Genomic DNA, 25,592 nt, shown 5'->3' on the forward strand with positions numbered 1-25,592 from the left:
CTTGAGGTCTGTAAGGTCGGCGGACAGTTTCTTCAGCAGGGGGTTGATCCCAGCATGTTTCCAGTCATTGGGGAAGGTGGTGGTTTTGATGGTGCAGTTGATGGTGCGGCGAAGCTGGGGCGTGATGGAGGCGGCTGCTCTGTGGAAGATGTGGTACCTGCAAGGATCCGATGGAGCTTCCTCAGAGGATGCTTTCATGACCTTGAGTGTGTCGCCTGTGGTGAGCTAAATCCAGTTGAGCAGGATCTGTTGGGGTGCGTGCAGTGGTGGTGGGCGTAGTGACGGGGTCCTGTGTATCGAAGCGGTCATAGATCTGCCTGATCTTCTGGTGGAAGAAGGTGCAGAGTTTGTTGCAGAGGTCTTGGGAGTGTGGAATGTCTGTGGTCTCGCTATTGGGTCTCGCGAAGTCCTTGATGATGGCAAAGACTTCTTTGCTGTTGTGTGCATTGCGTTTATTCTGTCTTGAAAGGCAATTTCCTTTGAGGTTTTGAGTAGAGGTGGTGTGGGATGACTGCAGATTTTATGGTTGCGTGGGTGTCCGGTGTTTTGTTGTTCCTCCATCTCTTCTCGAGCCGTCCGCCAGTGCGTATGGACTCGTGGAGGGCGGGAGTGAACCAGCTGGTTTTCTTGGAGTCTTTGCCTGGTGTCTTCATGAGAGACGGCACAGTTGGAGATCAATCTGTGGAAGTTGCGAGCTGCTGTGTTGGCGTCTGTTGGTGGGGCTGACGAGACGTTCTTCGGCGGCCTTGGTCCAGCTACGACAGGGGTGGGGTGGATGAGGGCAGTGGTGTACCTTGGGCCTGGCGAAGGAGAGATGTACGCAGTGGTGGTCAGTCCAGAAGAGTTTGGTGGTGTGGCTGTAAGTGATGTTCCCTCTGGCAGAGAAAAAGGGGTTGAGCATGTGTCCGGCTGTGTGGGTCAGTGCGGTCACTAGCTGCTTGAGTCCAATGTTGGTAGTTTCTCCAGTAGGGAGGTGGTTTTAAAGTCACTAGGGTTGTCTAGGTGGAAGTTGAGGTGTCCAAGTAGGATGTACTCGGTGGATGCGAGAGCCTGAGATGCGATGAGGTCTACGATGGGGTCTGTGAAGGGCGGGGGTTTTGGGTGCCTGTAGACGAGGGTGCAGTGAAGGGAGGTTTTGGGGCTGGTCTGGATCTGGAAGTGGAGGTGTTCCATGGTTGCCGTAGTGGTGAGAATGGTTCCACCATAGTGGAGGGGCTGTTAGAGGTAAATGTTGGTAGACGTCTTTAGCCATGGCAAGATATTCTGTAAAACTCTAGGGCCTTGGTGACCCCGAAGGGTAGCACCTTCCACTGATAATGGTGACCACTTGCCATGAACCACAGTGAGTGGCAGTGACCAGAGTGGATAGGTATGTGGAAGTAAGCGGTCTTCAGGTCAAGAAGTCGCCTTCTTGCAGCAAGGGGATGACATCTTGTAAGGTGACCATATGAAAGTGCGCCGACAGGATGTACTCATTGAGAGGCACAAGGCAGAGCAAAGGCCTGCGTGTTCCATCCTCCTTTCGTAAGAAGTATAGGGAACACCCCCTTGGTGTAGCGGCACAGGTTTGATTGCACCTATGAGGAGCAGCACTTGTACCTCATCGTGAATGAGGCGCTGATGCTTTGTGGAGAGGGTATGTGTGTGGGGTGGGATTTATTGTGGGGATGCAGTGAGCTCTAGACAGTATTCCTGCAGTATGCTAGAGATAACTAGCTGGTCTTTGGTGATTTATCCCCACTGGGGGAGAAACCACCGTAATCTTCCCCCAACAGGTGTCGTGTGATTGGGGGAAGGGTGAGAGAGTCAATACTTTGTAGTGATGGGTGCTTTGGCGCACCTCCTTTGTCTCCGACCCTAGTTCTGTTGCCCCTGTAACCTTCCCTAGAGAGTTGCTTTTTGAATACAGCTGCTCTCGACACTGGTAGGTGGAGAGTGGGTGAGGAGAAGAGGTTTTTGGTCCCCCTCACCCCATACTGTGGCCTGTGAAAGGAGTCTAGATTGGAGGATGTTTGAAGAGTACCCATGGCCTTGGCTGTGTTCATATTTTTCTTGATTTTCTCGAGCATCTAATCCACCTGCCGCCAAAAAAGATGTTCACAGTTGAACGGCGAATTTAACAGATATTGCTGCACCTCTGGTTTGAAGCCCGAGACATGAAGATAAGCACGGCACTGAATGAGGGCAATGAGTTAATCCCCCTGGCTGCAGTTTCAGCTGCGTCAAGGGCGTAGCAGAGAGTAGTGTTGGATATGATTTTACCCTCTGAGACTAGTTCTTGACCTCACGATCGGTATTGGTCTGGGAGGTGCTGAAGTAGTTTCTCCATCTCGACCCAGTGGGTGCTATCAAACCGAGAGAGCAATTCAATAGAATTTGCAACCCTCCAAAGCGTGGCAGATTGCGCAGCTACCCTCTTGCCCACGTGGATATTTTTGCTATCTATAGACTCCTACATCTCCAAGGAGTCTGTCATTATAATATGACAGAATTCCTGTGCCTCAGTCTACTAAATTCTATTAGTGATATTGCTAGACAACCTACTGGAAAGCAATTCAATGTATGTATTGCTACTTCTGTAAAGAAAATACTTATGTTACTTTTGAACTGTACACAACCACTTCTTGTCTTAGAGCATGCCGACCTTCTTTATTACTGAATTATGTCAATATCCAATCCACATTTCTCATGTGCTACCTTTCGTTTACTAGATAAAGTCTGAATTTCTAGCATCTCTTTCCACCAACATACCAGAGGTAAAAGTTTCACTGACCTGGCTACTCGTTTCAAGACTGGTCCAGTTTATATTTAACTCAGCTTATGAAATGGCAGCAAGAATTTAATAAAATACTTAAGATAATGGGTGGTTCTCTAGCATTAGATGTTAGTGAGCCTCACTCACACAGGAACGGCATTATGGATATCTTTCATTGAAATGTATTACTCAACATCATGAGGTAAATGACTTATCATATTGCCTGTATTTTGCTAGGTCTACAGACCATTTTTGTTTAAAAAATAACCATTAAAGATTTTGAAAACATATTGACAACTCTCCAATCAGCCTGCTCCAGCTGAATCATGGAATTAAATCTTAACTTGGACTTCTCACGAATCCTTCGTTTTAGCCTAATGAGTAAAACGTGGGGTTAGAAAGAAAAAAACCTACAATACTGGTAGTTGGCATAGTACCGCATGCAAATATGCAGATCTGTGCTAAAGAGAGTACTTTTGAATACCCCAAATTTAAATCAAGTGGCCACTGATTTTGGGACTTAGATACAAAAATCAACTCAGTAAATAAAAGCTGCACTCTCACCGCACCAAAGCAATAAAAAAAGGAGTATGGCCAGACAATGGAGGGCACCATAGTGGAGCTGTTGTTGCTCAGCTGCGCCTATTTTAACTATAACTGGAGATGGATGCTGTCACTTGCACAATGCGACGATGCACATCTTTCCAATAAGCCTATTTTTAAATGTTATTTGTCAACTTTTGGTTGGTTTAGGAGGCTGAAAGGTTTTACTTATTTATGACACTCACTGAGCAGAGCCATAAACACTCCTGGAGTGGTGAAATTAAAGGGTAGGCCAAGAGAGTTGCATGAAGCTAAGTATTTTTAAAAACACATAGTTCCTGATAACTTCAAAGCGCTACTGCACCTGTGATATTAAAGTTTCAGAAAAATATCCTACCAGTAAGGTTCAACCTGTGCAGTAAGCTACAGAGAACATTAGCTTGTACTTTACGAAAGAGAAGCTTTCTGCAATCTACACAGTAAATCACATTTTTCATTGAAATAACCCCAAATCAAATTTCTTATAGCATTCAAAGTTTAATAGCCCCAAGCCAAAGCCATCTTCACTGTCAACATGATTATGTTGGTTGTGGCTAAAAAGTGTTTAATTCGGTAATACAAAAGTTTCTATTGTCCCCCAGAGTAATCCCGACTGACAAGCTTCATAAATCCTGCTTTGCATAACTTAAGTGCCAGCCTTAATGGGAACCCACTAGTAGTATGTAGCAAAATTCAAAGTTACCAACATATTATCTACAGCAATGCCATGTGTAGAGTCTCCGCACTCTACACAATCCTGTGCAAAACGCTTACCTGGTCATCAGCGATGGCTTTAGCAAAGCGGGGACAATCCAAATGAAGGTAGATGTCAGTAAGCTGGTCCAGAAGTTTCTTTGGTTCAAAGCCATACTTCTCAGGATTTTCAACTTTCAAATCACGACACTTAGGCCCACATAACTGTTGAAGGTTAAAGTTCAGCATGGCTGCTAATCGGGGGCCCAGCTCCTATCAATGGGAAAGAAAAAAGACCCTTCATGCTGAACTTGGAGAAAGAAATCCTCTGCATGCATGGGTAAAAACAAAAATGATTTTAATGTTCTTATATTATGGACACAAGGATAAGTTATAAGCACTTAAAGTCCGCTTCACATGCTATCTTGGGAGGGCATGGGGGCAAGGGGAGCCGTTGGTAATGAAACATGATTTTATAGGGTTTCATATTTCATATTTTTTTTACATTTTATTTATATATTTTCAAAAGAACATTGAACAGTGCAATGTCAGTGCTATCACTGCCATCTAGTATCAAATTCCAGGTGTATGTCACTGCAGTATTTTAGGAATCATCTCAACATGACAACAATGATGACATGAAGGGAGTCCATGTGTCCTTTGGTCGTGATGACTGAGGGAGCTCGTCTGCATATACCTCCAAATGATCAATATCTAGCAGTCAATGTGCGATCTTAGGAGCAGGCTGCTTACCCCAGCTCATGGATATCCCCCTTTTAGCTAAGAGCAAAACAACGGCTGTTAACTCATGGATAACCGGTTGCAGTGGTCCAAGTCGCTCCCAATAAATACATTTGCGGAGTGCATGCTACCTGTTCTAGTATCATCCCCGATTTGTCTGTGTTAGCTGCATTCAGAAGTGAAATATTAGGGGGCCTATCCACGCTTGGTGGATAAAATACACTTCAGGAGCTTCACATCTCACGCATTGATCGTTGGGACGTAGCCCGTATTTATGAACTTGCTGAAACATGAAAATTTAAGGTGGGAGCACAAATCAAACCCAGCAATTCACTTCTTCCACCCTAAGAATTCTGTTCCCATCTAAAAGCATTTTTTGAAATTGCCCAAATGCCTTTCCATGTTTCTCTGAAGTCACCTTATTAATTCATAATACTTAGAGAAAGGTAAAGGTATATTATTCCATAGAGTTGAGGATTTGCATACTGTGGAAAACAGTATGGAGGCGAGGACCCAAAACTGTTCTTCAAAGTTACTTATAAAAACCACACCAAGATGCGAATGTGGGCTCACCACAGGGGCAGGACACGTAGGAAAAAGGTGAGATGGTGGGCATTTGATAAGTAACAGCAGGGTGTTAACATGAACAAATTGTCATCCTTCAGATACTCTATCTAACAGCAGATTCCTCACCTTAGAAGATTGGCCACTCTGGATCTGAAAAATATTCTAAATAGCCGTACATCCATGCACTGCACAGACTCCTCACTGGCCTAGATGTGACAGAGTAAAGCTGCATATAAGTGATATACCGACACTTCGACATCACTTTATTGTCTTTTCCTTTCCACACACTCGGACACAAGGAGTGTGAAAAATTTGTGGCACTAGTGTATTAAATACTAAATTGGGACTTTTTGAGATATAAAAAAGAGGCTACTCTATGGAACGCGGACGGAGAGCGAAAAATATCCTTACCCCCGAACCGGGCTATCAAGGCAGTAGTGCTGTGTGAACGAATGCACTAATGTCCAGGTCATATCTTTGCAGGTGTCAAGGATGGGCACTCTGTGTACAATGCAGGAGCAGCGCAGTTAGCTCTGGTGGAATAGCGCTCAGATCTTTCTGACAGATGCTTCTTGAGTAGCAGATCTTGATGCAGGGGGCTATCCACTTCAAATAGGTTCTCTTCCCTTTCTTTACTCCAGAGAACCCCTCAAAAAGTTAACTGTCCATTCGATGGTCCTTGGTAAGATCCAAGTAAAAGCTTAAAGCTCTTTCAGGGTCCAGTTGATGGTGCCTCTCCTCTTTTGAGGGCCAAAGGGGAGCAAAGAACAATGATAGAATGATGGATTACCCAACATGGAAGAGAATCACAACTTTTGGCAAGAATGCTGCCAAAGCCCTTAGCACACACTTATCTGGTAAAACTGTGGTACAAGCCAGTTGCACTGAACGTGCCTGAAGTTCACTCACACGACAAGCTGGCATAACACAATGAGCAAGATGATCTTCAAAGTCAAGAGGACACAGCAAGCAACTATGCATTGGCTTGAAGGGCAGATGAGAAATTTCAAAACCAGGTTAAGGTCCCATTGTGGCATCACAAACAGTTTGGGAGGGAACATGTGTGTCAAACCTTCAATAAATCTCACCACAATAGGGGATTTAAACAAGGGCTGTTGGTGTGGCAAATGTAGAAAGGCTGAGAGGACCGACCTATAACCTATAATAGAGCCCACTGCAATGCCTTGCTGGGGCAAGGATCAAACAAACAAAAGGACGTCCAACTGCTTTGCATAATAGGGGTCAGTCTTGTGAATGCCACACATGGCCACAAATTTGTTGCAGTGCCTGGCCTAAATGAATTTTGTGGGTTCGCCTGCTGTCTAGGACAACATCCATCACTTCAGGTGACAGATTAAACAGTCAGTAGACATATGTAGGTGTAGACTGCTCAGATTTGGGCGGAGGTCTTTGCCCCACTGCTGAGGCAAGAGAATGTTGTGAAATGATAGCCTGATTGGGGGACAGATGGTCATGTGCCCAGAGGGTCCAGGTACCACACTACGCTACCCAATCCAGAGCAACTAAGACGATTTGGGTCTGGGTGCTCCCGATCCTTTTCATAAGTCAGAACAGTAGAGGCAGGAAGGCGTCCAGGATTCTGTGTTCCATTCCAGTGGAAGGCATATCCTAATGAGTGTTCTCGTGGAAACTCCAACGTGCAAAACGTGACACTGCATGTTCTAGACATTGGTGTAAAGGTCATCTAGCTTTTGGGGACCATCCTAGGTGGTTTGTGTGGGAAAGTGCCCTCTTTCTTGCATGGCGTGCCCCCACTTTTTGCTGAATTGCTGATGTTCTTTGACTGGGTGTGCCCTGGGCTCCTGTTAATCCGGTACCCAGGGCCTATGTTCCTTTCCTAAAACTGCATTGAAGCCTAAACCCCATTGGCATCTCTGGCCACATGTCAGCCCCTGGAAAATGGACCCATAGGTACCCAGGGCACTGTGACAAGAGAAGGCCTCTAAGAACTGCAGCACTTATTGTGCCACCCTTAGAGGCCCTGTACCCTGACACTCACACACTGCCTTTGCAGGTGGCGTGTCTTGGTGCAGAACTAAGCGAAGAGTCAGTGTGCGCCATGCCCAAAAACCTCTGCCCTGGCATACATCAGTCACCCCTCTAGCTTGGTGTCCTATGCCAGTGGTGCATGAGCCCTGTACCCCTACAGTACCAAGGTCCATTCCTGGGCACTGTAAGTGCAGTGCTGCCATTAAGAGTATATGATGCTGGGCATTTGTCATTACGAACTCCACAGCACCATAATGGCTACACTGAAGACTGGGAAGTTTGGTATCAAACTTCTCAGCACATTAAACCCACACAGATGCCTGTGTGGGATGTAATGTAAAATGCACCACAGAGGTAATCTTAGAGATGCCCCCTGAAACTCGACCAACCTCTAGTGACCTGACTGAGTGGCTGTCTAGGCTGCCACCACCAGACATGTTTCTGGACACCTGGGTCAAGAGCTTGTTGTTCTCGGGGGCCTGAAACAATACACATCCTGGGACGAGATGCCAAGCCTCCTCCCCCAGGATGGGCAGGGTTCACGAAGGAGAGGCTTCAAAGGCATGCCGCCTTTGTGAGCCTCTCCAGACCATTTGCTGCTTTTAGCAACTGGTCCAGTGGTTCTACCCCCATTTTGGGCGGGAGAACCGTCAAGAAAAACAAGTGAGGAAGAGCGGTGTGCCCACCTCTGCCAACTCCACCCCTAAGGTGGGGGAGGCGATGTGAAGCATAACCTCAAATCCCCGCCATCTTGAGGATGGGGGACCCAGCCAACCAGGGACAGGCTTCTGCCCCCTTCCCACTGGAGAGTGGCAGAATAGGGGGTGTACCCACCCCAGGGAAGGGACCCATTGGTATTTAGGGGCACCCTGACCCTTCCTTCCTCAGATCCAGCAACGACAAGAAAAGAAAAGAAGAAGAAGGATGAGAAGCCGAGCAGAGCTAACAAGAGGACGAGGTCCGGGGCGTGGCTAGCAGCCGGAGGAAATGGCCGCTCTCGAGCACGGCTCCCGGCCCTCGCCTGTCTATCCGCCAATTTATCCGCTATTGGAATCGGGACCCCTCTGAATTTGAGAGGTCCCGTACAGCAACCTGTGGTGCGCACTGCTGAATCAGCCTCGACCTTCGGGGAGCCGCGAGGAAGGTGATAGCAGCCCTTGGGGGGGAGAAAAAAAGAGAGCGAGAGAGAGAAAAAAAAAAGAGAGAGAGAGCGAGAGAGAAAAAAAAAAGAGAGATAGAGAGATAGAGAGAAAAAAGAGAGATAGAGAGAAAAAAAAAAAGAGAGAGAGAGAGAGAGAGAGAGAGAGAGAGAGAGAGAGATAGAGAGATAGAGAGAGAGAGAGAGAGAGATAGAGAGATAGAGAGATAGAGAGATAGAGAGATAGAGAGATAGAGAGATAGAGAGAGAGATAGAGAGAGAGATAGAGAGAGAGAGAGAGAGAGAGAGAGAGAGACTGCTCCGACACTGAGGGGCTCGGTCCACCAACGCTGGTGATGGATCCGACCAGCGGCGCTCAAGGGGCCCCGGACTGCTGACCGGAGGAAGGCGGAAACCCTCCGCAACCCACGACATCCCGCAGGGGCGCGGCGGGATGCGAATTTGTGAGTACTGCCCCCCTCCCCCCCCCCACCAAATAGACTTACACTTGGCCTGAGACACAACGGGTGCCTCCCACATCACCACGTATAACACCGGGGGCCTAGACGACTTATACCCCAGGGGGGGTTTGTGCCGGACTCCTCCTATCCCAGCCCGGTCTGGATGGGCTTTCACACACACGCGCTTCTGTCGCGCCAACGTCTGGGGTTCTGGTTAGACACGTTGGCTTGCACTTAGGTGATACGAAGAGACTCCTAGTAGTGACCGAACTGACATTCAAATCTACACTACCTGCTCCCATTGTGACCATCGCGCACTACTCCAGCATACCGACGCTGAGACTCTAAAAATGGCGTCAGGCAAGGGGGCCAGGAATACTCACCAGAGACAGATAACCAAACTTTCCTGGGGATCCAAAAATGACAACAAGGATGCGACCCCACCCAGTGGCCCAAAACCCACGTCCCCATCATTGGGCGGTAAATCACCCACATTAGAAGATGTCATGGAGGCAATTGCGGGGGTCCGGTCCTCCCTTGAGACTCGAATCGACTCAGTTAATATAGAGGTGACTCTTCTGAGAGCAGATCTTCGTAAAATGGATTCAAAAGTCAAGGATGTTGAGATCAAAACCGCTGCCCTCATGGGTGATACGTCCACACTTCAGCATCAAGTCGCCCAACTTCAGAAACAGCAGAAACAGATGGGGGATCTTCTAGATGATTACGAAGGGAGGGCAAGACGAAACAACATCAGTATCCTTGGGGTTCCGGAGAAAATGGAGTTGCCAGCACCGGATCTCTTTGTTGAAGACTTAGTTACAAAACACCTTCAGCCGAAAAATCTTTCCAAATACTTTTCAATTGAACGGGCACACAGAGTCCCGGGAGGGGTGCCAAAACCAGGAGCCCTCCCCCGCCCCATTGTCGCAAGGGTCTTCAACTTCAGAGACCGAGACACTATCCTCCAAACGGCACGCTCGGGCCACCTCTGCTCCTAGACAATGCACGGATCTCGATCTTCCCGGACTTCACGATGAGGGTTCAAGCACAACGACGCAGCTTTCTGGAAGTTAAGAAGGCCCTTCGGGACCAACATCTTAAATACTCAATGCTCTTTCCTGCAAAACTAGGCGTAGAAAGATACGGCAAGGTCTGGTTCTTTCTGTCGCCGGATGAGGTTTGGGAGTGGTTGGAGGGCTAGCGCCGAGTTGGAAGATCTCCGAAGAAACGCGACTCCCCGGAGGATCGTCCAAACGACAACGTTCCGCCAGAGAGTCAAGAACTGTTCTGTGGGACCAACGATGGAGGGGAATGACGGTCCTCTCCTGCAGAACATCTAGAGGGACTCATTGTTTGGACTTCACAGGCCTGAACTATATCCACTTAAGCAGGACCTTCTTGAGGTTTCGCGCCATGGTTCCCTGCTTCCTTCTTCCCCCAGGAGGCTCATGGCCCTGAAAGACAGGCTCTGAACTAATGGACCGAGCAGGACTGTTCATAACATGAAAACAAAAGGGAAAAAAACAAAAAAGAAAGGAGCACCACGTTCGTTTTTTTTTTCTGATATAAACTTTGCTATGCCAGATTTTGATATGACTTATCAGGCGAGAGGCTCCACCGGCCCAGCAGGTACCCCTGAGATGGTTGGGAGGGCGACAGGCACTCTGCCTAGTTGGGGTGTGGATAGTTTTAAATCCGCGGGCAGGGAAGCAGGGAGGGGGGCAGGAAAAAGGGGAGGTGGGAAACGGTTCTACTATGTTGTTTTGTTATGGGGTATAATTGACGCTTAATAGCAGGGTCTCTCCTAATCACGAAGCACCTGAACAGTTGGATCCAAATGCACAATGTCAACCTCTTCGGAGGTCGCCCGTCCCTCGAGACAACCGGGTGCCCCCTGACATCTCGCCCCTGACACTGCCGCGGTCTTGTGGTGCATGTCGCTTCTCCCTGGCTCATGACTACGAGCCCTACTTTCACCGCCAATATGGCTTGTGCCAACACTGAGACCATCACGATACTTTCGTGGAATGTTAACGGACTGGGGCATAAAATCAAACGTAGTATAGTCCTCCAGTTCTTGCGGCGCCACTCCCCAGACGTAGTTATGCTGCAAGAGACACACCTAGTGGGCAACACGTGTCAGGCACTTCAGAGGGGCGGCTATACATTATTGGTCCACGCAGGGTTCACCTCTGGTTCCCGCGGTGTTGCAATTCTGGTCAGAAAGACCTTGGCCCTGACCCACACGGCCACGTGGGCCGATCCACTGGGCCGGTTCGTGATTCTGGAGGCCGCCTGGGAGGGGCGCCCCCTGAACCTCGTGTCGCTTTACCTCCCACCGACCCTGGGCCGGGAGTCCCTTAAGGAATTAGGCCCCCGATTACTAAACCTGCATACGGGTACACTTCTCATAGGGGGAGACTTTAACATGACGATGGACGACGACCTAGATCGTCATCCAAAACGCCCCTCACAGACACAATACTGACTTACTGGACTTCACCCAGGCACTGGGACTTGTGGATATTTGGAGACACCATCACTCTGCAACATCATATTATACACACTACTCTAAGGCACATAGAAGCATGTCCCGCATCGATTATTTTTTCTGTCCCGCAACGGAAACGGACTTAGATTATTTCACCAAGTCCAAGGGCCTTCCCCGAGGTATCTCTGACCACTCTCCTATTACTGTAGAACTAACATATCACCGCCCCTTCACCCGAGGCCCTATCATCATTAGCCCCTGGCTTCTCCAAATCCCGGACATCAAGGATACCCTGTTAGAACGGACAGGGCAGTACTTTGAGGAGAATGTCGGCTCAGTGAAATCCGCTGTCACAATCTGGGAGGCATATATAGCAGTTATCAAGGGTGAAACGTTGGCAATGAAAGTGGGGCATCTGAGTTTGAGTTTAAGGAATTTGTAGAGCGCGCATACACCAAACGGTTTCTTGGCGCTATGTAAATAGTGCTACTCAGGGGACAGAGAGATTGGAGGATGCGGCAATTTAAGAGGGGAAGGCTAGGGTAAACAGGAAGGTTTTGAGGCCTTTACGAAACAAGGGGTACTGAGAACAGGATCTCAAGTGAAATGGGAGAGAATTTCAAAAAGCGGGAGCCGTGGTAGAAAATTTGGAACCTCCCCACTTTTTTCGTTTGAAGCGAGGGACCACAAGGAGATGATGGGTAGCAGAACGCAGTTCTCTAGGAGGGATGTAGTCTTGAATGGCTGTGTTAATGAAGGCCGGGGCAGAGCCAGTCCGGGCTTTAAAAATGATACAGCCAAGCTTGAATAAGGCACGCTGCCGGACAGGAAGCCAGTGAAGGGATACGAGCAGGGGTGTGACATGTTGTGACTTAGGTAGATTAAAAACCAGTCGAGCAGCCTGGTTTTGAACCAGTTGGAGGCGCCTCACGAGGTACGCAGGCATGCCATGATAAAGGGCATTGCCATAGTCCAGGCGAGACGTCACCATGGCCAGAAGTATTAATTTGAGGGCAGCTGGGGAAAAAAATCGTGAAACTTTGCGTATTGTCCTGAGGGAGAAGAAGGCTGAGGAAACGACAGCACTGACTTGAGAGTGGAGGGAGAGTTGATTATTGATTTTGAAACCAAGAGTCTCGACAGAGGAAACTGGAGTGGGTGGGGGACCTAAAGAGGTGGGCCAGAAGGAAGAGGACCAAGGACTGGAGCAACCACCTGTCAACACCAATTCCGTTTTGTCGGGATTGAGTTTCAGGTGGTTGAAATTCATCCAGTTCTGGATAAAAGTCATGATAAACTGAAAGTTAGTTATTGATCCGGGGGAGGAAGAGAGAGAAAAGATAAGCTGGAGATCGTCTGCATAATTGTACACAGAGACCTCCAGCGGCTCTAAAGCAAAAATAAGGGGGGCAATGTAGAGGTTAAATAACAGGGGGGACAGAGAGGATCCTTGGGGAACCCCACACTGGACGGGACGAAAGTCAGCTGAGTACTCGCCCAGGCGGACCGCCTGGGTGCGGCCACTCAGAAAGGAGGATAGCCATAACAGGGCAGTCCCTCCGATTCCCGCCGCCTCGACACGTGAAAGTAAGATTGCATGGTCCACCGTGTCGAAGGCGGCGGAGAGATCAAGGAGGACCAAGGCCTGGGGCTGACTAGTGTCCCTGCCCTCTCGGAGGTTGTCCAGCACCGATATAATTACTGACTCTGTTGAATGTGTGGGGCGGAAACCAGCCTGCCTGGGAGCCAAGACACTGTTTCTTTCCACAAAATCGCTCAAGGTTCTAACAACATGACGCTCCAATACCTTTGCCAGGAAAGGCAAGAGAGAGATGGGGCGGTAGTTGGCTGGGTCCGAAGGAACCGCCCCAGGTTTTTTTAAAATAGGAACAATCACTGCCGATTTAAGTGATGGAGTGACAATACCCTGGGATAGTGAGCTGTTAAGAAACTTGAGGGGCGGTGAGGGGCAATAGGAGTAGATCTGCTTCAGAATGTAGGCAGGGGTCTAGAGGAGAGCCGGATTTAACCAGCGGAAGGATGGAGGAGAGAGAATCAAACGTGAGGGGGGGAATAGAATTGAGGTGTGCTGCAGCTGGGGGACAGCAAGGGTCAGTGAAGGAGGGGGATGGGGGAGGGATGTTAGCTTTGATCGTGCTAATTTTGTTGAGGAAAAATGAATTAAGGGAATCACAAAGTGGTTGTGATGGAGAAGGTTTAAGTGAGGCTCTATCAGAATAGGCGAGGTCTTGAACGATGGAAAATATTTCTCTGGGCCGGTTCTCCGCGAGCTGAATTTTGGATTAAAAATAAGTCTTTTTAGTTTCCAGAATGGATTTCTTGTATTGTGATAAGAGAGTGGTATAACAAATTCTGGCAATAGGGCAGTAATCCCGCCTCCAAAGGCGTTCCGCTTGGCGGAGATTACGTTTTTGGGTCTTCAGGTCGTTGGAGAACCATCGGTTAGCGTCTTTGGGGCGTTTGGACAAGATGCGCTTCAAAGGGGCAATGGAGTCGCAGCCAGCCCGCAGCCAGCTGTTGATAGATTCAGTTTGACCGAATGATGGCAGCCCTGAGAGGTCAGGGCTGGATAAAGAAAGTGTGGCAGATAGTGCCACTGCGTCAACCCGGTTCCATGAGCGTGCCCAGACGTTTTTGGCAGGGGTGAGCTTGGGAGATGAAAGGAGGGATAGAGAGAAGGTGATCAGAGAGTGGTCTGACCATACACAGGGAGAAATAGAGAGTGAGGTGACCGGACAGTTTCGGTGCCAGATTTGGTCAAGGATATGTCCCAACCTGTGCGTAGGAGCATGGACAGCAGGAGTGAAATTGAGCGATTGGAGGGAGTCTGAGAACTCTTTGGAAGTTGCGCATTCCGCAGGGTCTGAGGGCCAAAAGTTAAAGTCCCCCAGGACAACGATGGAGGAATGGTTGACTACCAGGGTAGCCATCAGATCTTGGAAGCTTGGGAGAAACGTTTGAGGGGAAGACGGGGGTCGGTAGATAAGGACACAGGTAAGTGGGGGAGTCAGGGAAAGTGAGCGGGCAACCAGGCAGTCAGAAGAGCCCAGGGAAGAGAAGGCTAAGGGTTGGAACGTGATTTCCTTACGGGCAATCAGGGCAACCCTTCCACCTGACTTTCCGGTAGAACGATCAGCTCGGATAGCGTAGTAAGATGGGGGGAGTATTGCCAATAGGGAGGGGAGAGAGCTATCCGAGAACCAAGTCTCGGTAATGAATAGCAGGTCGGGTTTTTTAGATTCCAGTAGCATGAAAAGATCGAGCTGATGTTTGACAGCCGATCTGGTGTTGAGATAAATTGCGGAGATTACTGTAGGGGCAGTGGGAGTCGAGATGAAAGGACAACTAGTCTGAGGCAGGGACGAGGGACTGGTGTGGAATGGGGTTTGAGAAGTCAAGAGGCCAAGACTGGTGACTTGGGTTAAAGCAGTAGCATCCAATGGCCACTTGCCTTGGAGGTCAGTCAATTGCGAGCGGGAATATTGAGTGCGAGAGGCAGAGTGACTAGCCTCTAACCTCGGTCGGCCGCGGACGGGCACAGACGGGCTTTCCTTAGGCGCGCCTTCGGCGCGCAAACGTCGCGCCCGCTGCGCTCGTCCGCTGCGCTTCCGGGGGAGGCACATCTTTATAGGAGGGTAGATCAATGGGCGGTGGGCGCGGCCTCCAAAAGGGGGCGTGGCCTGTGGGCCGAGCGGGGTGCTGTAACAGCGTTCCACGCCGGCTGGGAGCAGCGAAAATCCCGCTGTCTAGGCGAAGTGAGTGACAAACACGAGGAACAGATTTCCCGAGCGGAGTCTGTCCTTCTTGATCTTGAAGCTACACATACTGCAGCCCCTTCGGCCGAGTCATCGAGCCGCCTCGCTACTCAACAACTAGTATATAAATCCTTAACTCAAGAAAGAGCGCAGGCTCGCTTGCTACACACCCGACATCGCATTTACGAACACGGAGACTCTGCTGGAAAAATGCTGGCATGGATTGAGAGACGGGAACAGGGGTCCAGATGGGTCTCCTCCATAGTGAAACCAGACGGCTCTAAAGTAACAGATCCACAGGCCATCGCGGACGCCTTTGCTGACCACTTAGAAGCGGTGTATTCGGCAAGAGCGTACTACTCCTCGGAGGACTCCAGGCAATTGCTGGAGGAAATGCGTTTGCCCACCATTTCGGAGCCTGACAAAGAGGCTCTGGATGCAGACATCTCACTAGATGAGCTTACCACAGCAGTCTTCGCAGTAAACTCTGGCAAAGCCATGGGTCCCAATGGTATCCCCGCTGATTTTTTGAAAGCTATGGATCTAGAGACGGTTCCTCATCTCAAAAATATGTTTGAAGAGAGTCGGGAAAGAGGTATCCTACCTCTCACCCAACGGCTGACTTTCATAGCAGTTATCCTCAAACCCAATAAACCACCCTCAGACTGCGGCTCCTACAGGACGATCTCTCTTATAAATACAGAGGCCAAAATTCTAGCCAAATTATTGGCTACTCGCCTGCTCCTAGTGCTCCCCTCATTTATCCACGATGACCAATCGGACTTCCTTCCGGGCCGCAATACGGCGCTCAACCTACGACGAGTCAACAACGTCTTAAGTCGGCAATCTACCATACAACAAGATGCCGCTATCTTGTCCTTAGACGCTACAATGGCATTCGACTCAATCGAATGGTCCTATCTTTTTGAGGTCCTCCATAGATTTGGCTTCGGACCGAACTTCATCCAATGGGTGCGTCTTCTCTATACTGACCTCTCAGGTCAGGTACGAGTCAACAATCATACATCTCGTCCATTCCGGCTTCATAGAGGGACACGACAGGGTTGACCCTTGTCGCCGTTACTATTTGCCCTTACCCTGGAACCTTTGGCTCACTGGGTCCGCACAGACGTGTCTACCCGAGGCCTCCAGTGGAATGATGAAACTCTGGAAAAAATTTCCCTATACGCCGATGACATACTGATATATGTAGCCTCTCCCTGATCCTCAATTAACAGCCTTTTCCACGTCCTCACTAACTTTGGGAAATACTCAGGATATTTGATTAACTGGTCCAAATCCACACTCTATATGTTGCATGGTCCCCCACCCAGGCTCCCTCAAGGATTTACAATTACGGTAGCTCCAGACGGTTTCAGATACCTCGGTATCTACATCACGCCCGACCCGGCGGTGTTCCTAGACCAAAATCTAATGGGCCCCCTGCGAAGGCTACACAGCGTTGTAAAGCATTGGTGCTCTCTTCCACTATCCCTGCCTGGTAGAGCTGCATTGTTTAAGATGCTGGCGCTCCCGCGTTTTCTATATGCCTTACAGAACTGTCCATTCCTAGTTCCAGACTCATATTTTAATGCCATAGACAGTGACCTCAGTCAACTTTTATGGGACGGAGGTACAGCCCGTATTGCTCTTCATAAGCTCACTCAGAGCTGGTACGACGGCGGTATAGCCTTACCTAATCTGCGTCTCTATTACTGGTCGACGCAGCTGGTGGCAATTAACCACTGGATTCACGGCTCACCCTCAAATCCGGCTTACCTCCTTGATAAGATCCAGACCGGACGAGAGGGATATCTAGGAGCCCTCTATAGTAAACAGACCAGAGGTCGATATATGGGACCCATGGCGCACACGATAAAGGTATGGCACAAAACTAACAAATGTCTGGGGTGGTCACATAAAATCACTGGAACTACCCCTCTATGGTCGACGCAACAATTAGGTTCTCTTTGCTTCTCCAAAGGTTTTGATAAATGGGACATGATTGGGATATCCACAGTGGGCAAGATATTGACTTTTACAGACCTACAATCCAAATATTCCCTAGCACCGACGGAACACTTTCGATATCTCCAAATCAAACATGCCCTCCTCCATGCCATTCCCAACCTTACTTCCTTACCTGAGTGTTCCCCCATGGAAGACAGGCTGCTATCGGAACCTCTCCCCGAAAAGGCCGTGTCCCTCACTTATCGTAAACTATATAACAATCTGCCTGATACTTTCCGGCCCCTACGCAATAAGTGGGGGGAAGACCTGAGGCTGTTGGAGGAAGAGGAATGGCGGGCGGCTTTAATGTCTCCAAGAGAGTCGGCCATGAACCACAAATTCAGGCTGATCCAATTGAAGATCTTGCATCGAGTATACATGTCCGCTCTTACACTAGCTAAAATTGGCAGGCGCATTGACTCGGATTGCCTTAGAGGATGTAGACGACCGGGCACCTTTTACCACATCCTGTGGGACTTTTAGGAAAGAGTCCTAGGAAAAATGAGGGGCTCTGTGGGTAAATCAATTCCACTGTCCCGAAAGAATGTGTCCTTAACGTATGGGGAGCAACAGACCTGACTGAGCTGGAACTGCAGTGGGCAGCGCTTGCCCTACTACTAGCCAAACGCTCCATTACCATGAAGTGGGGTTCACCAGAAACGCCGATGGTGGTGGGCTGGGTGGCTGAGATGGATCGATGCATGTTGGCTGAAAAAACTGTATACAAGACAAGGGGCTGCCCCACGAAATGGGATGCCAAATGTGGGCACTGGAATAAGTTCCGGGGCGAATTGTGCGACTCTCCTTCGCTTGAACTGGCAATGTCTCGAACCAGATCCAATTCTTGAATAATTGCTTTGCAACCAATGTGATTGTGATACAACTTAATACTGATATTTGCTCTTACGTGTAGTGGATGTATGACTTTGCGTTTTTTTTTTTTAATAAAACTATTATGTTAAAAAAAAAAAGGAGGACGACGCCCACTGACTTGGCCCCAGCCCTACAGACCTGTCTCCGCTCAAACCTGCTCCTGCCAAACCACAGTGTGTCCAGCAGCCAGCTTTTCTGTGATTTGACCTGCACAGGCAGGTCTCGTTCAACCGCTACGAACAGACAGTCGAATATTCTAGAGATTCTCCATGAATATAAGGGTGACTTAGAAATAAAGTATCCTGATCCTGAGAACCTCCACGTCCACTCCTGCCACTGTAGACATCTCACGCTCAGTGTCTTATTGTGAATGTAACAGTAGCCACTTTACCAGATATAACAGTTGGGACGTATTCTGATGTACTGTTGGATCAATGAATGTTTTCCTTGTACATTAGAATTTTTTATGCTTGATTCTAATAACTGATGAATAACCCTGACAATTGATTCTCAATAACAATAATTTTTTGATACATATTTTGTTGTGTTACTTCTTTTATTCCTTATTGTTTGGCTAGTGTGGTAGCCTTACACTGTGACTGTGCATTGTCTCAAATAATTGAACCTTTTAAAACTAATACAGCAACTGATGTTTACAGTTCGAATCTAAAACTCTTTTCATTAGAGATCCCTAATGCTGCGTAGTGAAGTGTGAAACAAATCCCTTGCTGGCAATTTGTTTTTGATAGACCATCCACGTTATGGCCACTCAAAGCCAAGCCAGGACCAGCATCAGCTGAAGGAGTTTATGCGGAAATTTAAGTTTTTTGGGTCTGCATATGTGGGCAAGCAGGCATTGCAGGAGCTTATCTCTTACCATAAGACCTGTGGTTGTACGCACCTTTTCAACAACCAGTGTCTGTGAGAAAGTGGCTCTATATATACTGGACCAAAGTAAGGTACAGTGTGCATAGAGTCCCCAATCTCCAGAGGTATAACAGAGGCTAAAGTCATATTATCTTACTCTCTAAAGTGATAGCTTGGTTGAGCAGTAAGGCAGTATCAGAGGACAGTGTAAAGCATTTGTTGTACACACTCAGTCAGCAAAATGTTTCACATACTCAAGAACTGAACTCTAGACCAATTGTTTCATATCAAAAGATATAGTTGTTTTATTTTTAGAACCAACAGGTATCAAAATATACTTTTCTCAACATGAGTGACTTTAGGTAATTACTTTGCAGAAAGGCAATAGACTTGATAAGTACAATAGCCACAGTGGTTGCAATTGGCAACACAATTCTAAACACAATTTAACATTGAGCTGAATGGGGTTTTTCTACATAAATGCAGTTGATTACTTTATAGATTACTTTTGGAACTCCAGGTCTGGATCCTAGATTCAGTCCCAGGACCTAAGCTGAAAACAGTCTAGTAAAAGCGTTTTGGTTATTGCAGTGATTTTTAAAGAATATAACTGTATTTTAAAAGTTCACACTTAGAAACTTTTCAGTGAAAATTTAGCAATGTTATCCTATAGGAGAAAATTCAGGTCACAGTTAAAGTACATTCTCGTTACTTTTGTAATCCACTACTGGGCTCCTAGGTACAGCACTGGGATCTCTACTTAAGGCAGGTAAGTAATTACGTTTTTTGTAGTTGGTACGATTTTTAAGGAATATTTGAAGTTTGCAAAAATAGACAGAAGAAATTTCACAGAAAAGCAGTCAATGGTTTCCTATGGAGAAAATTCAGGTTACTAGTAAGCACGGGTAGGATTACTTTTGCGGTCCAGTACTGGGCTACAAGGTACAGTATTGGCTTCTCTCCTGATCACAGGTGAGTACTTCGGAATTCATTATTCGTCTGATTTTAGATGAATATGTGTGAGTTTCAAATCTTCATACTTAGAAGATTTTCCGAGTCAAACCAGTCAATGTTATAATAAGATTTTTCGAGTCCAACCAGTCAATGTTATCCTACGGAAGGAAGTGAGTTATCGGCTTGCAGGTGAGTACTCTACTGGTGAAGTTAAGGTTCTTGGCATAGACTCAGGGGTCTCCCAATGTTGGAAAGGTACAGTAGTTACACCCTCAGCAGCACAGGGGCAGCCGGGTGCACATAGAGTAGGCCCAATGCAATCCAATGGAGGGGAGGGGGCCTGTGGTTGGTGGCTGCAAGCAAGCAGACCACGCGGCTGTGGGAGCTGAGCTCCTGGTCACTTACTCAGGGCAAGTGGGGAAGTAGAGTAAAGTAGTAGGTGCACTTCCAGCGGCACTCGGGCGGCTGGGTGCAGGGTGCTTTTGACCCATCTGGTGCTCAATGTTATCCAATATGAAAGTTACAAAGTGAACAAAGGCTGCAGGCTCGGGATGGAGATTCTTTAGTTACGACCACCACTTCGAGAGGTAAGTTGGGATCTTGAAGAAGCGATAGGTATCACAAAGGAAGGCACAGGGGGCCGTGGGGTGCCGGGTGCAAAGGTGTCTTTTGGCGTCGGGAAATCTTACCCTCAGCTGGTTGCGGTTGGAGGGGTTCCTGGTTCTGAGGCTGCAGGCATCGTCTGTCATCGAGGAGGGTCTTTGGGACTGGACTTCGGGTCCCTGTCGCCGGGGAGACGTCCGCGCGGTCTTGGATCACTCGGGCACCGGCCGGGGTTGGCAGGTGCAAAGTGGGCTGGATTCGCGGTTCCTGGCTGGCACCAGGGGTATTATTGTTGGAGCAGAGCCTCTGCTCATGGGAGTCCCAGTCTGTTAGAGGGTGAAGGCAGGCAGGCAGGTCCTCTGGGTTGTCCAAGGTTGCTGTCCGCAGGAGTCGTCGGGATTTAGCAGCAGCAGGTTCCAGGATCGACAGGCCGGTAGGACTGGGGCCAAGTCACTTGGTGTCGTCCTGTTGTTAGCAGCTGCACGGCGGGTCGTCTTCTTGATCTTCTTTATTGTTTTCTTATCGGGATCTGAGGAAGGAAGGTTCAGGGTGCCCCTAAATACTGAATTTAGGGGCATTACAGGTAGGACAAGGGCAGGGACCAATAGGTCCCTGTCCTGGGGTGGGTACAACCTAGCCTGTGGGATGGGGGCGGGAGCCTAACTGTGATTGGATAGGGCTCCCCATCTTCAAGATGGCCGGAGCCCGGGGTCATGCTTCTCCTCGCCTCTCCCACCCGAGGAGAACAGGTGGGGGGCAGTTGCTGAGTACAACAAGTGTCCTGGAGAAGCTCACAAGGGCGGCAGGCCTTTGAAGCTCCCCCCTGCCCATCCTGGGGGAGGAGACCTAGCACCTGGCCCAGGATGTGCATTGATGCAGGCCCAGGAGAGCAGGGGGCTCTCCACCCAGGGGTCCAGCAACATGTCTACGGTGTGGCAGCCTAGGCAGCCTCTCAGACCAGACGTGGATTGTAGGTTAGGCTTTCAGGAGGCATCTCTAAGATGCCCTCTGGTGCATTTTACATAAAATCCCACACTGGCATCAGTGTGGGTTTAATGTGCTGAGAAGTTTGATGTCAAACTTGTCAGTCTTCAGTGGAGCCATTATGGTGCTGTGGAGTTCGTAATGACAACCTCCCAAGCACCATATACTCTTAATGGCAGCACTGCACTTACAGTGCCCAGGAATTGCCCTGGGTACTGTAGGGGCACAGGGCTCATGCACCTGTGCCCACACCACTGGCATAGGGCACCCCGCTAGAGGGGTGACTGAGGTATGCCAGGGCAGTTGGTCTTGTGGGCATGCACACAGGGATGTGTGCCATGTCGACTCTGTTTAGTTCCATACTGTGAGAAGTTGGCCTGATATATAATGTTCACTATTCTAGTGAGCACTTTGTATCAGTCCAAACAACCCTTATTGATGATTGGTTGTAAGTCAACCTTATAGACCAGCTATCCTAGTAGCATGGATACGAGCAGTCTAAGGCTAAGACTCTAGAGGGCGTGTTAAGCCAGCTGTTTTACCATCACATTACCCCTTGAACACCAAGTGAAAGGACACACACAAGTTGTTATGAAAATAAACAGATATTTATTTATAACAAGACTACCCTGAACTCTTTATGAGTCAGGGAGCTAAGCACATAACAAAACTCTTATGAAAATACTTTAAGTCGCACAATTTACACAAATGCCCTAGGGGCACGAAAAACCATATATTACAAAAGTGGAATGCGAATTACTAGCAGGTAAGTAACTATTCTCATAGACTTAGGAATCGCTTGGCCTACAATTCTAAACACTTAGATTAGATGCAGGGGGCCTGTGGACGTCGTGTGCAGAGTGGGAACTCTCACGCGTAAGGCGGGAAAAAGTCTATGGAGGCTAGCAGTTGCAAAGTTACTGTTCTCGGGCGAACCCGACTAGGTGGGTCGAAAACAAGAGTGGATCCGAACACTTAGGGTGTTGGACTATGCTGAAGCACCGGAGTACTTGGTTTACCTAGCCCAGGGGCTGCGGCTGCATAGGGTTGAAGTTACGTCGGAAACCCTCGTTGAAGAACCAGGAGCCTGAAGAAAGAAGTTGCTGGCAGGCGGCCAGTGAAGAGAGTTCGTGGTGATCCAAGCCTGGATCAGGGAAGAAGAAGACCTGAAAGCAGAGGGGACCAAGTTCTGAATCACTAGCCAGTGATTTAGGTGGGCACCAGAGTGGCACCGGACGAAGTCACCTCGACCAGGTGAGTGGGCGCTGCTGGGCTCTGCAGTCTCTCGGACCAGGAGGCGTTGTCGGCGACCAGGATGGAGGTGCGAGCTGTCCCACGAAGATATCTGCTGCTGACATCGCTGGACCCAGGATTGGGCCACAAGTCTTGGCAAATGCAAGGTCCACGCGGTGGACCTAAAATGGCGTCTTGAGTGGACCAGGAGGGTCCAGGGTGCTCCTCTGTTGGAGGGGAGCAAGGGCTAGTCTGGAGCAACCAGACCAGCAGTAGTTGTCGTCGTGGAGCGTCGTGAAGGGGCCACTAGCCAACGGGCAAGTGACCTGGACAACGCGGTGGGCAGCAAAGAGCAGAAGGGCCCCACGCAGATCTCGTGGATGCAGGGGGGCTGAACTTCGGTGCTGGAGCTGCTCAGGGTCGGGGCTTCTCTTACCCCAAAGCACTCAGTCGAGGGTCACTCGGTGGTCGTGCTGGACAAGCGTCGTGCAGTTCTGAAGATGGCCGGTCCCTCGAGGTCTCGTCGCACCCACGGATCACAGCTGGGCTGATGATGTGGGTTGAGGTCAGAGGTGCCAGGGAAGCCGGTTCTCGTCGTGCTGGAGCAGTCTTGATCCGAAGGAGAGACTGGCAACAAACCGCGATGCTTGGTTGGTGCCTGCTGCTGCAGGGTGACTACTCCTTAGTCACAAGGGAGAAATCTTGAGAAGAGTCTTGAGTTCCTTTTTGTAGAAAGTAGTTTCAGGATTCAAAGATGATCTGATTTGGAAGGGGGCCAGTTCCTACCTTTATCCTGAAAAAGGGGGCTGGCACGCGACTAAGTCCTGCCCTATGGGTGGGACCAGGAGGGGGGTGGTTACACCCCTCTCCTTTGGCGGGCTTTCCCCAGGTCAGGGGCTGGAGTGCCCCTGGAACTGGTTCCAGCCGGCCTATGCATAGTGAGCACCGGGGTGCCACTTGCAGTCACCTTCCTCTAAAGCCCTGCCTACCTAGGATACACAAAATCCTGTCTGGGACGGTGCTAGCACCGCCCCTGGCAGGAAACCCTTTGTCCTTGCCTCCTGCTCCGGGAGGACTCCCAGCAGCAGGAGGGCAGACTTGTGTCTCGGTGGCAGCATCCATTTTGTGGAGCTAAGGCTATGTCTGACTTTAACCGGGGTTACAGGTTACATACATGTCGTGTCCCTCTAGAAGGGTGGAATGCTAACCCCATCGCCAGAATTGGCGAGGGGTTAGTATTCCAATTCGAATGACACCTTACTCGACATGTTTTGATAAAGCGATACCAGAGTTGGCATATAACCGCGAGGATTATAATGCACTTAAGAGTATATGGTATGCGATATCATGGAAACGGCTAAGGGATGGATCCCGAAAGCCGCAGACAGGCTCAGCTCATGCCAGAGCACTATCTCACACGATTCCAAGCACTCTGCCTTCAGGATTGTCAAGGCCTGCCATAGGAGTGACTGATAGGAGATCTGTGTGTCCATTTTAGGTTTAGATATAGGAATACTATATCTAAAGCAAAGGGTGAGTACACCACCTTGCCCCCAGCTGTCAAGCAGCCAGTTGTGTCTGTTTGGTTAGTCAGTCCAGGGGTGGCATAATACATGCTGCAGCCCCTGGGAGACTTCTGGGTGCACCTCAGCCCTGGGTACAGGGACTTAGAGAGGGCCCAGTGCCAATTCAGTACCTGGGTACAATTTGGAATAGAGAGAACAGCTAGGCTGGGGGTCTGATTAGCAGGCCCACAGCCAGGGAAAGTCGTAAACCAGTGAAGCAAAAAGCAAAAATCTGGGTGATCATAGGATTGCAGACCCTACTCTCCTACACATACTTAGACACTCAGCCTGCAAAGGCAGTGTGTGGATGTCAGGGTACAGGGCCCCTAAGGGTGGCACAATAAGTGCTGCAGCCCTTAGGGGTCTTCTCTGGTCACCATGCTATGGTTACCTAGTGTACCATTTACTAGGGGCTGATAGGTGGCCAGAGATGCCAATTGGGGTTTTAGTTTCATCACAGTTTTAGGAAAGGAACACAGGCCCTGGGTACCTGGTTGGCAGGAGCCCAGGGCACACTCAGTCAAAAGCACATCAGTAGTTCAGCAAAAATAGGGGGCATACCAATGCAAGAAAGATGGCACTTTCTCACAGTGTCCAAAACGGTCTCATTTCAGAGCATTCCCACGCCAGGTGTAGAAAATCTGCATACTCAGATGCACACCTGGGACACTTTCCATCATTGTTGTGGGAGATGAGTCTCAACTTCGCTGGTCCGAGGTAGGTGCAATGTAAAAAATTATAATGGATCAATTTAAACCATGCATTACAGGGGACTGTATATGGGAGTTTGCCAATAGCTGCCCAAGCCCTATCGTCCAGTTGTATGTTAAGATGCTACTCCCAAGCCGCCCTTGACCGTGGTGGCTGGGCAGTAGAGTCCTGCTTCATGGCTTTATACAAGAGTGATATCCTCCTACGGCCAGATGCGCATGTTAGCAGTATATCTAAGGTGTGTGTCAGTTGGGGGATGTCTGGATATTGTGGCCAGGTGACTATAACTACCTCCTGAATTCCCCTGAACTGTATGTAATGACTGACTGTGAGCCAAACTATCACTTGCTTGTTCATAGGTTATAAAGGTCTCATTCAGGTAAATGTCTGCGAGGACCTCACATCCGCCGTCCCTCCAAGCCTGGAAGGACATGTGTGTTCCCATGTCTCTGATAGGGGCCAGTATCCAAATAGGAAGCTCTCAGTGAAAGGCTTCATGTCGCAGCACCTTTTCCACAAACTGCTGCCATAGGCTCGCCATTTGGTGCACTATATATGGGAGTGCTCCCCTACCC

The 25,592-nt window shown here is 49.0% G+C and overlaps 1 protein-coding gene across 4 annotated transcripts in view; it reads right to left on the reverse strand.

Moving 5' to 3' along the window:
• The window catches only part of UBE4B (ubiquitination factor E4B), a 1,139,522-nt gene that overhangs the window by 317,833 nt on the left and 796,097 nt on the right, over positions 1-25,592 (reverse strand). For all 4 annotated transcript variants that reach the window (XM_078642268.1, XM_078642270.1, XM_078642267.1 and 1 more), the window contains one exon: positions 4,112-4,303. In XM_078642268.1, coding sequence (XP_078498394.1) covers positions 4,112-4,303 — 192 coding nt within the window. The remainder of the gene's footprint in view (positions 1-4,111; positions 4,304-25,592) is intronic.

This window comes from Lissotriton helveticus, chromosome 5_1 (genome assembly GCF_964261635.1).
Source record: "Lissotriton helveticus chromosome 5_1, aLisHel1.1, whole genome shotgun sequence".
NCBI classification, from domain to species: domain Eukaryota; kingdom Metazoa; phylum Chordata; class Amphibia; order Caudata; family Salamandridae; genus Lissotriton; species Lissotriton helveticus.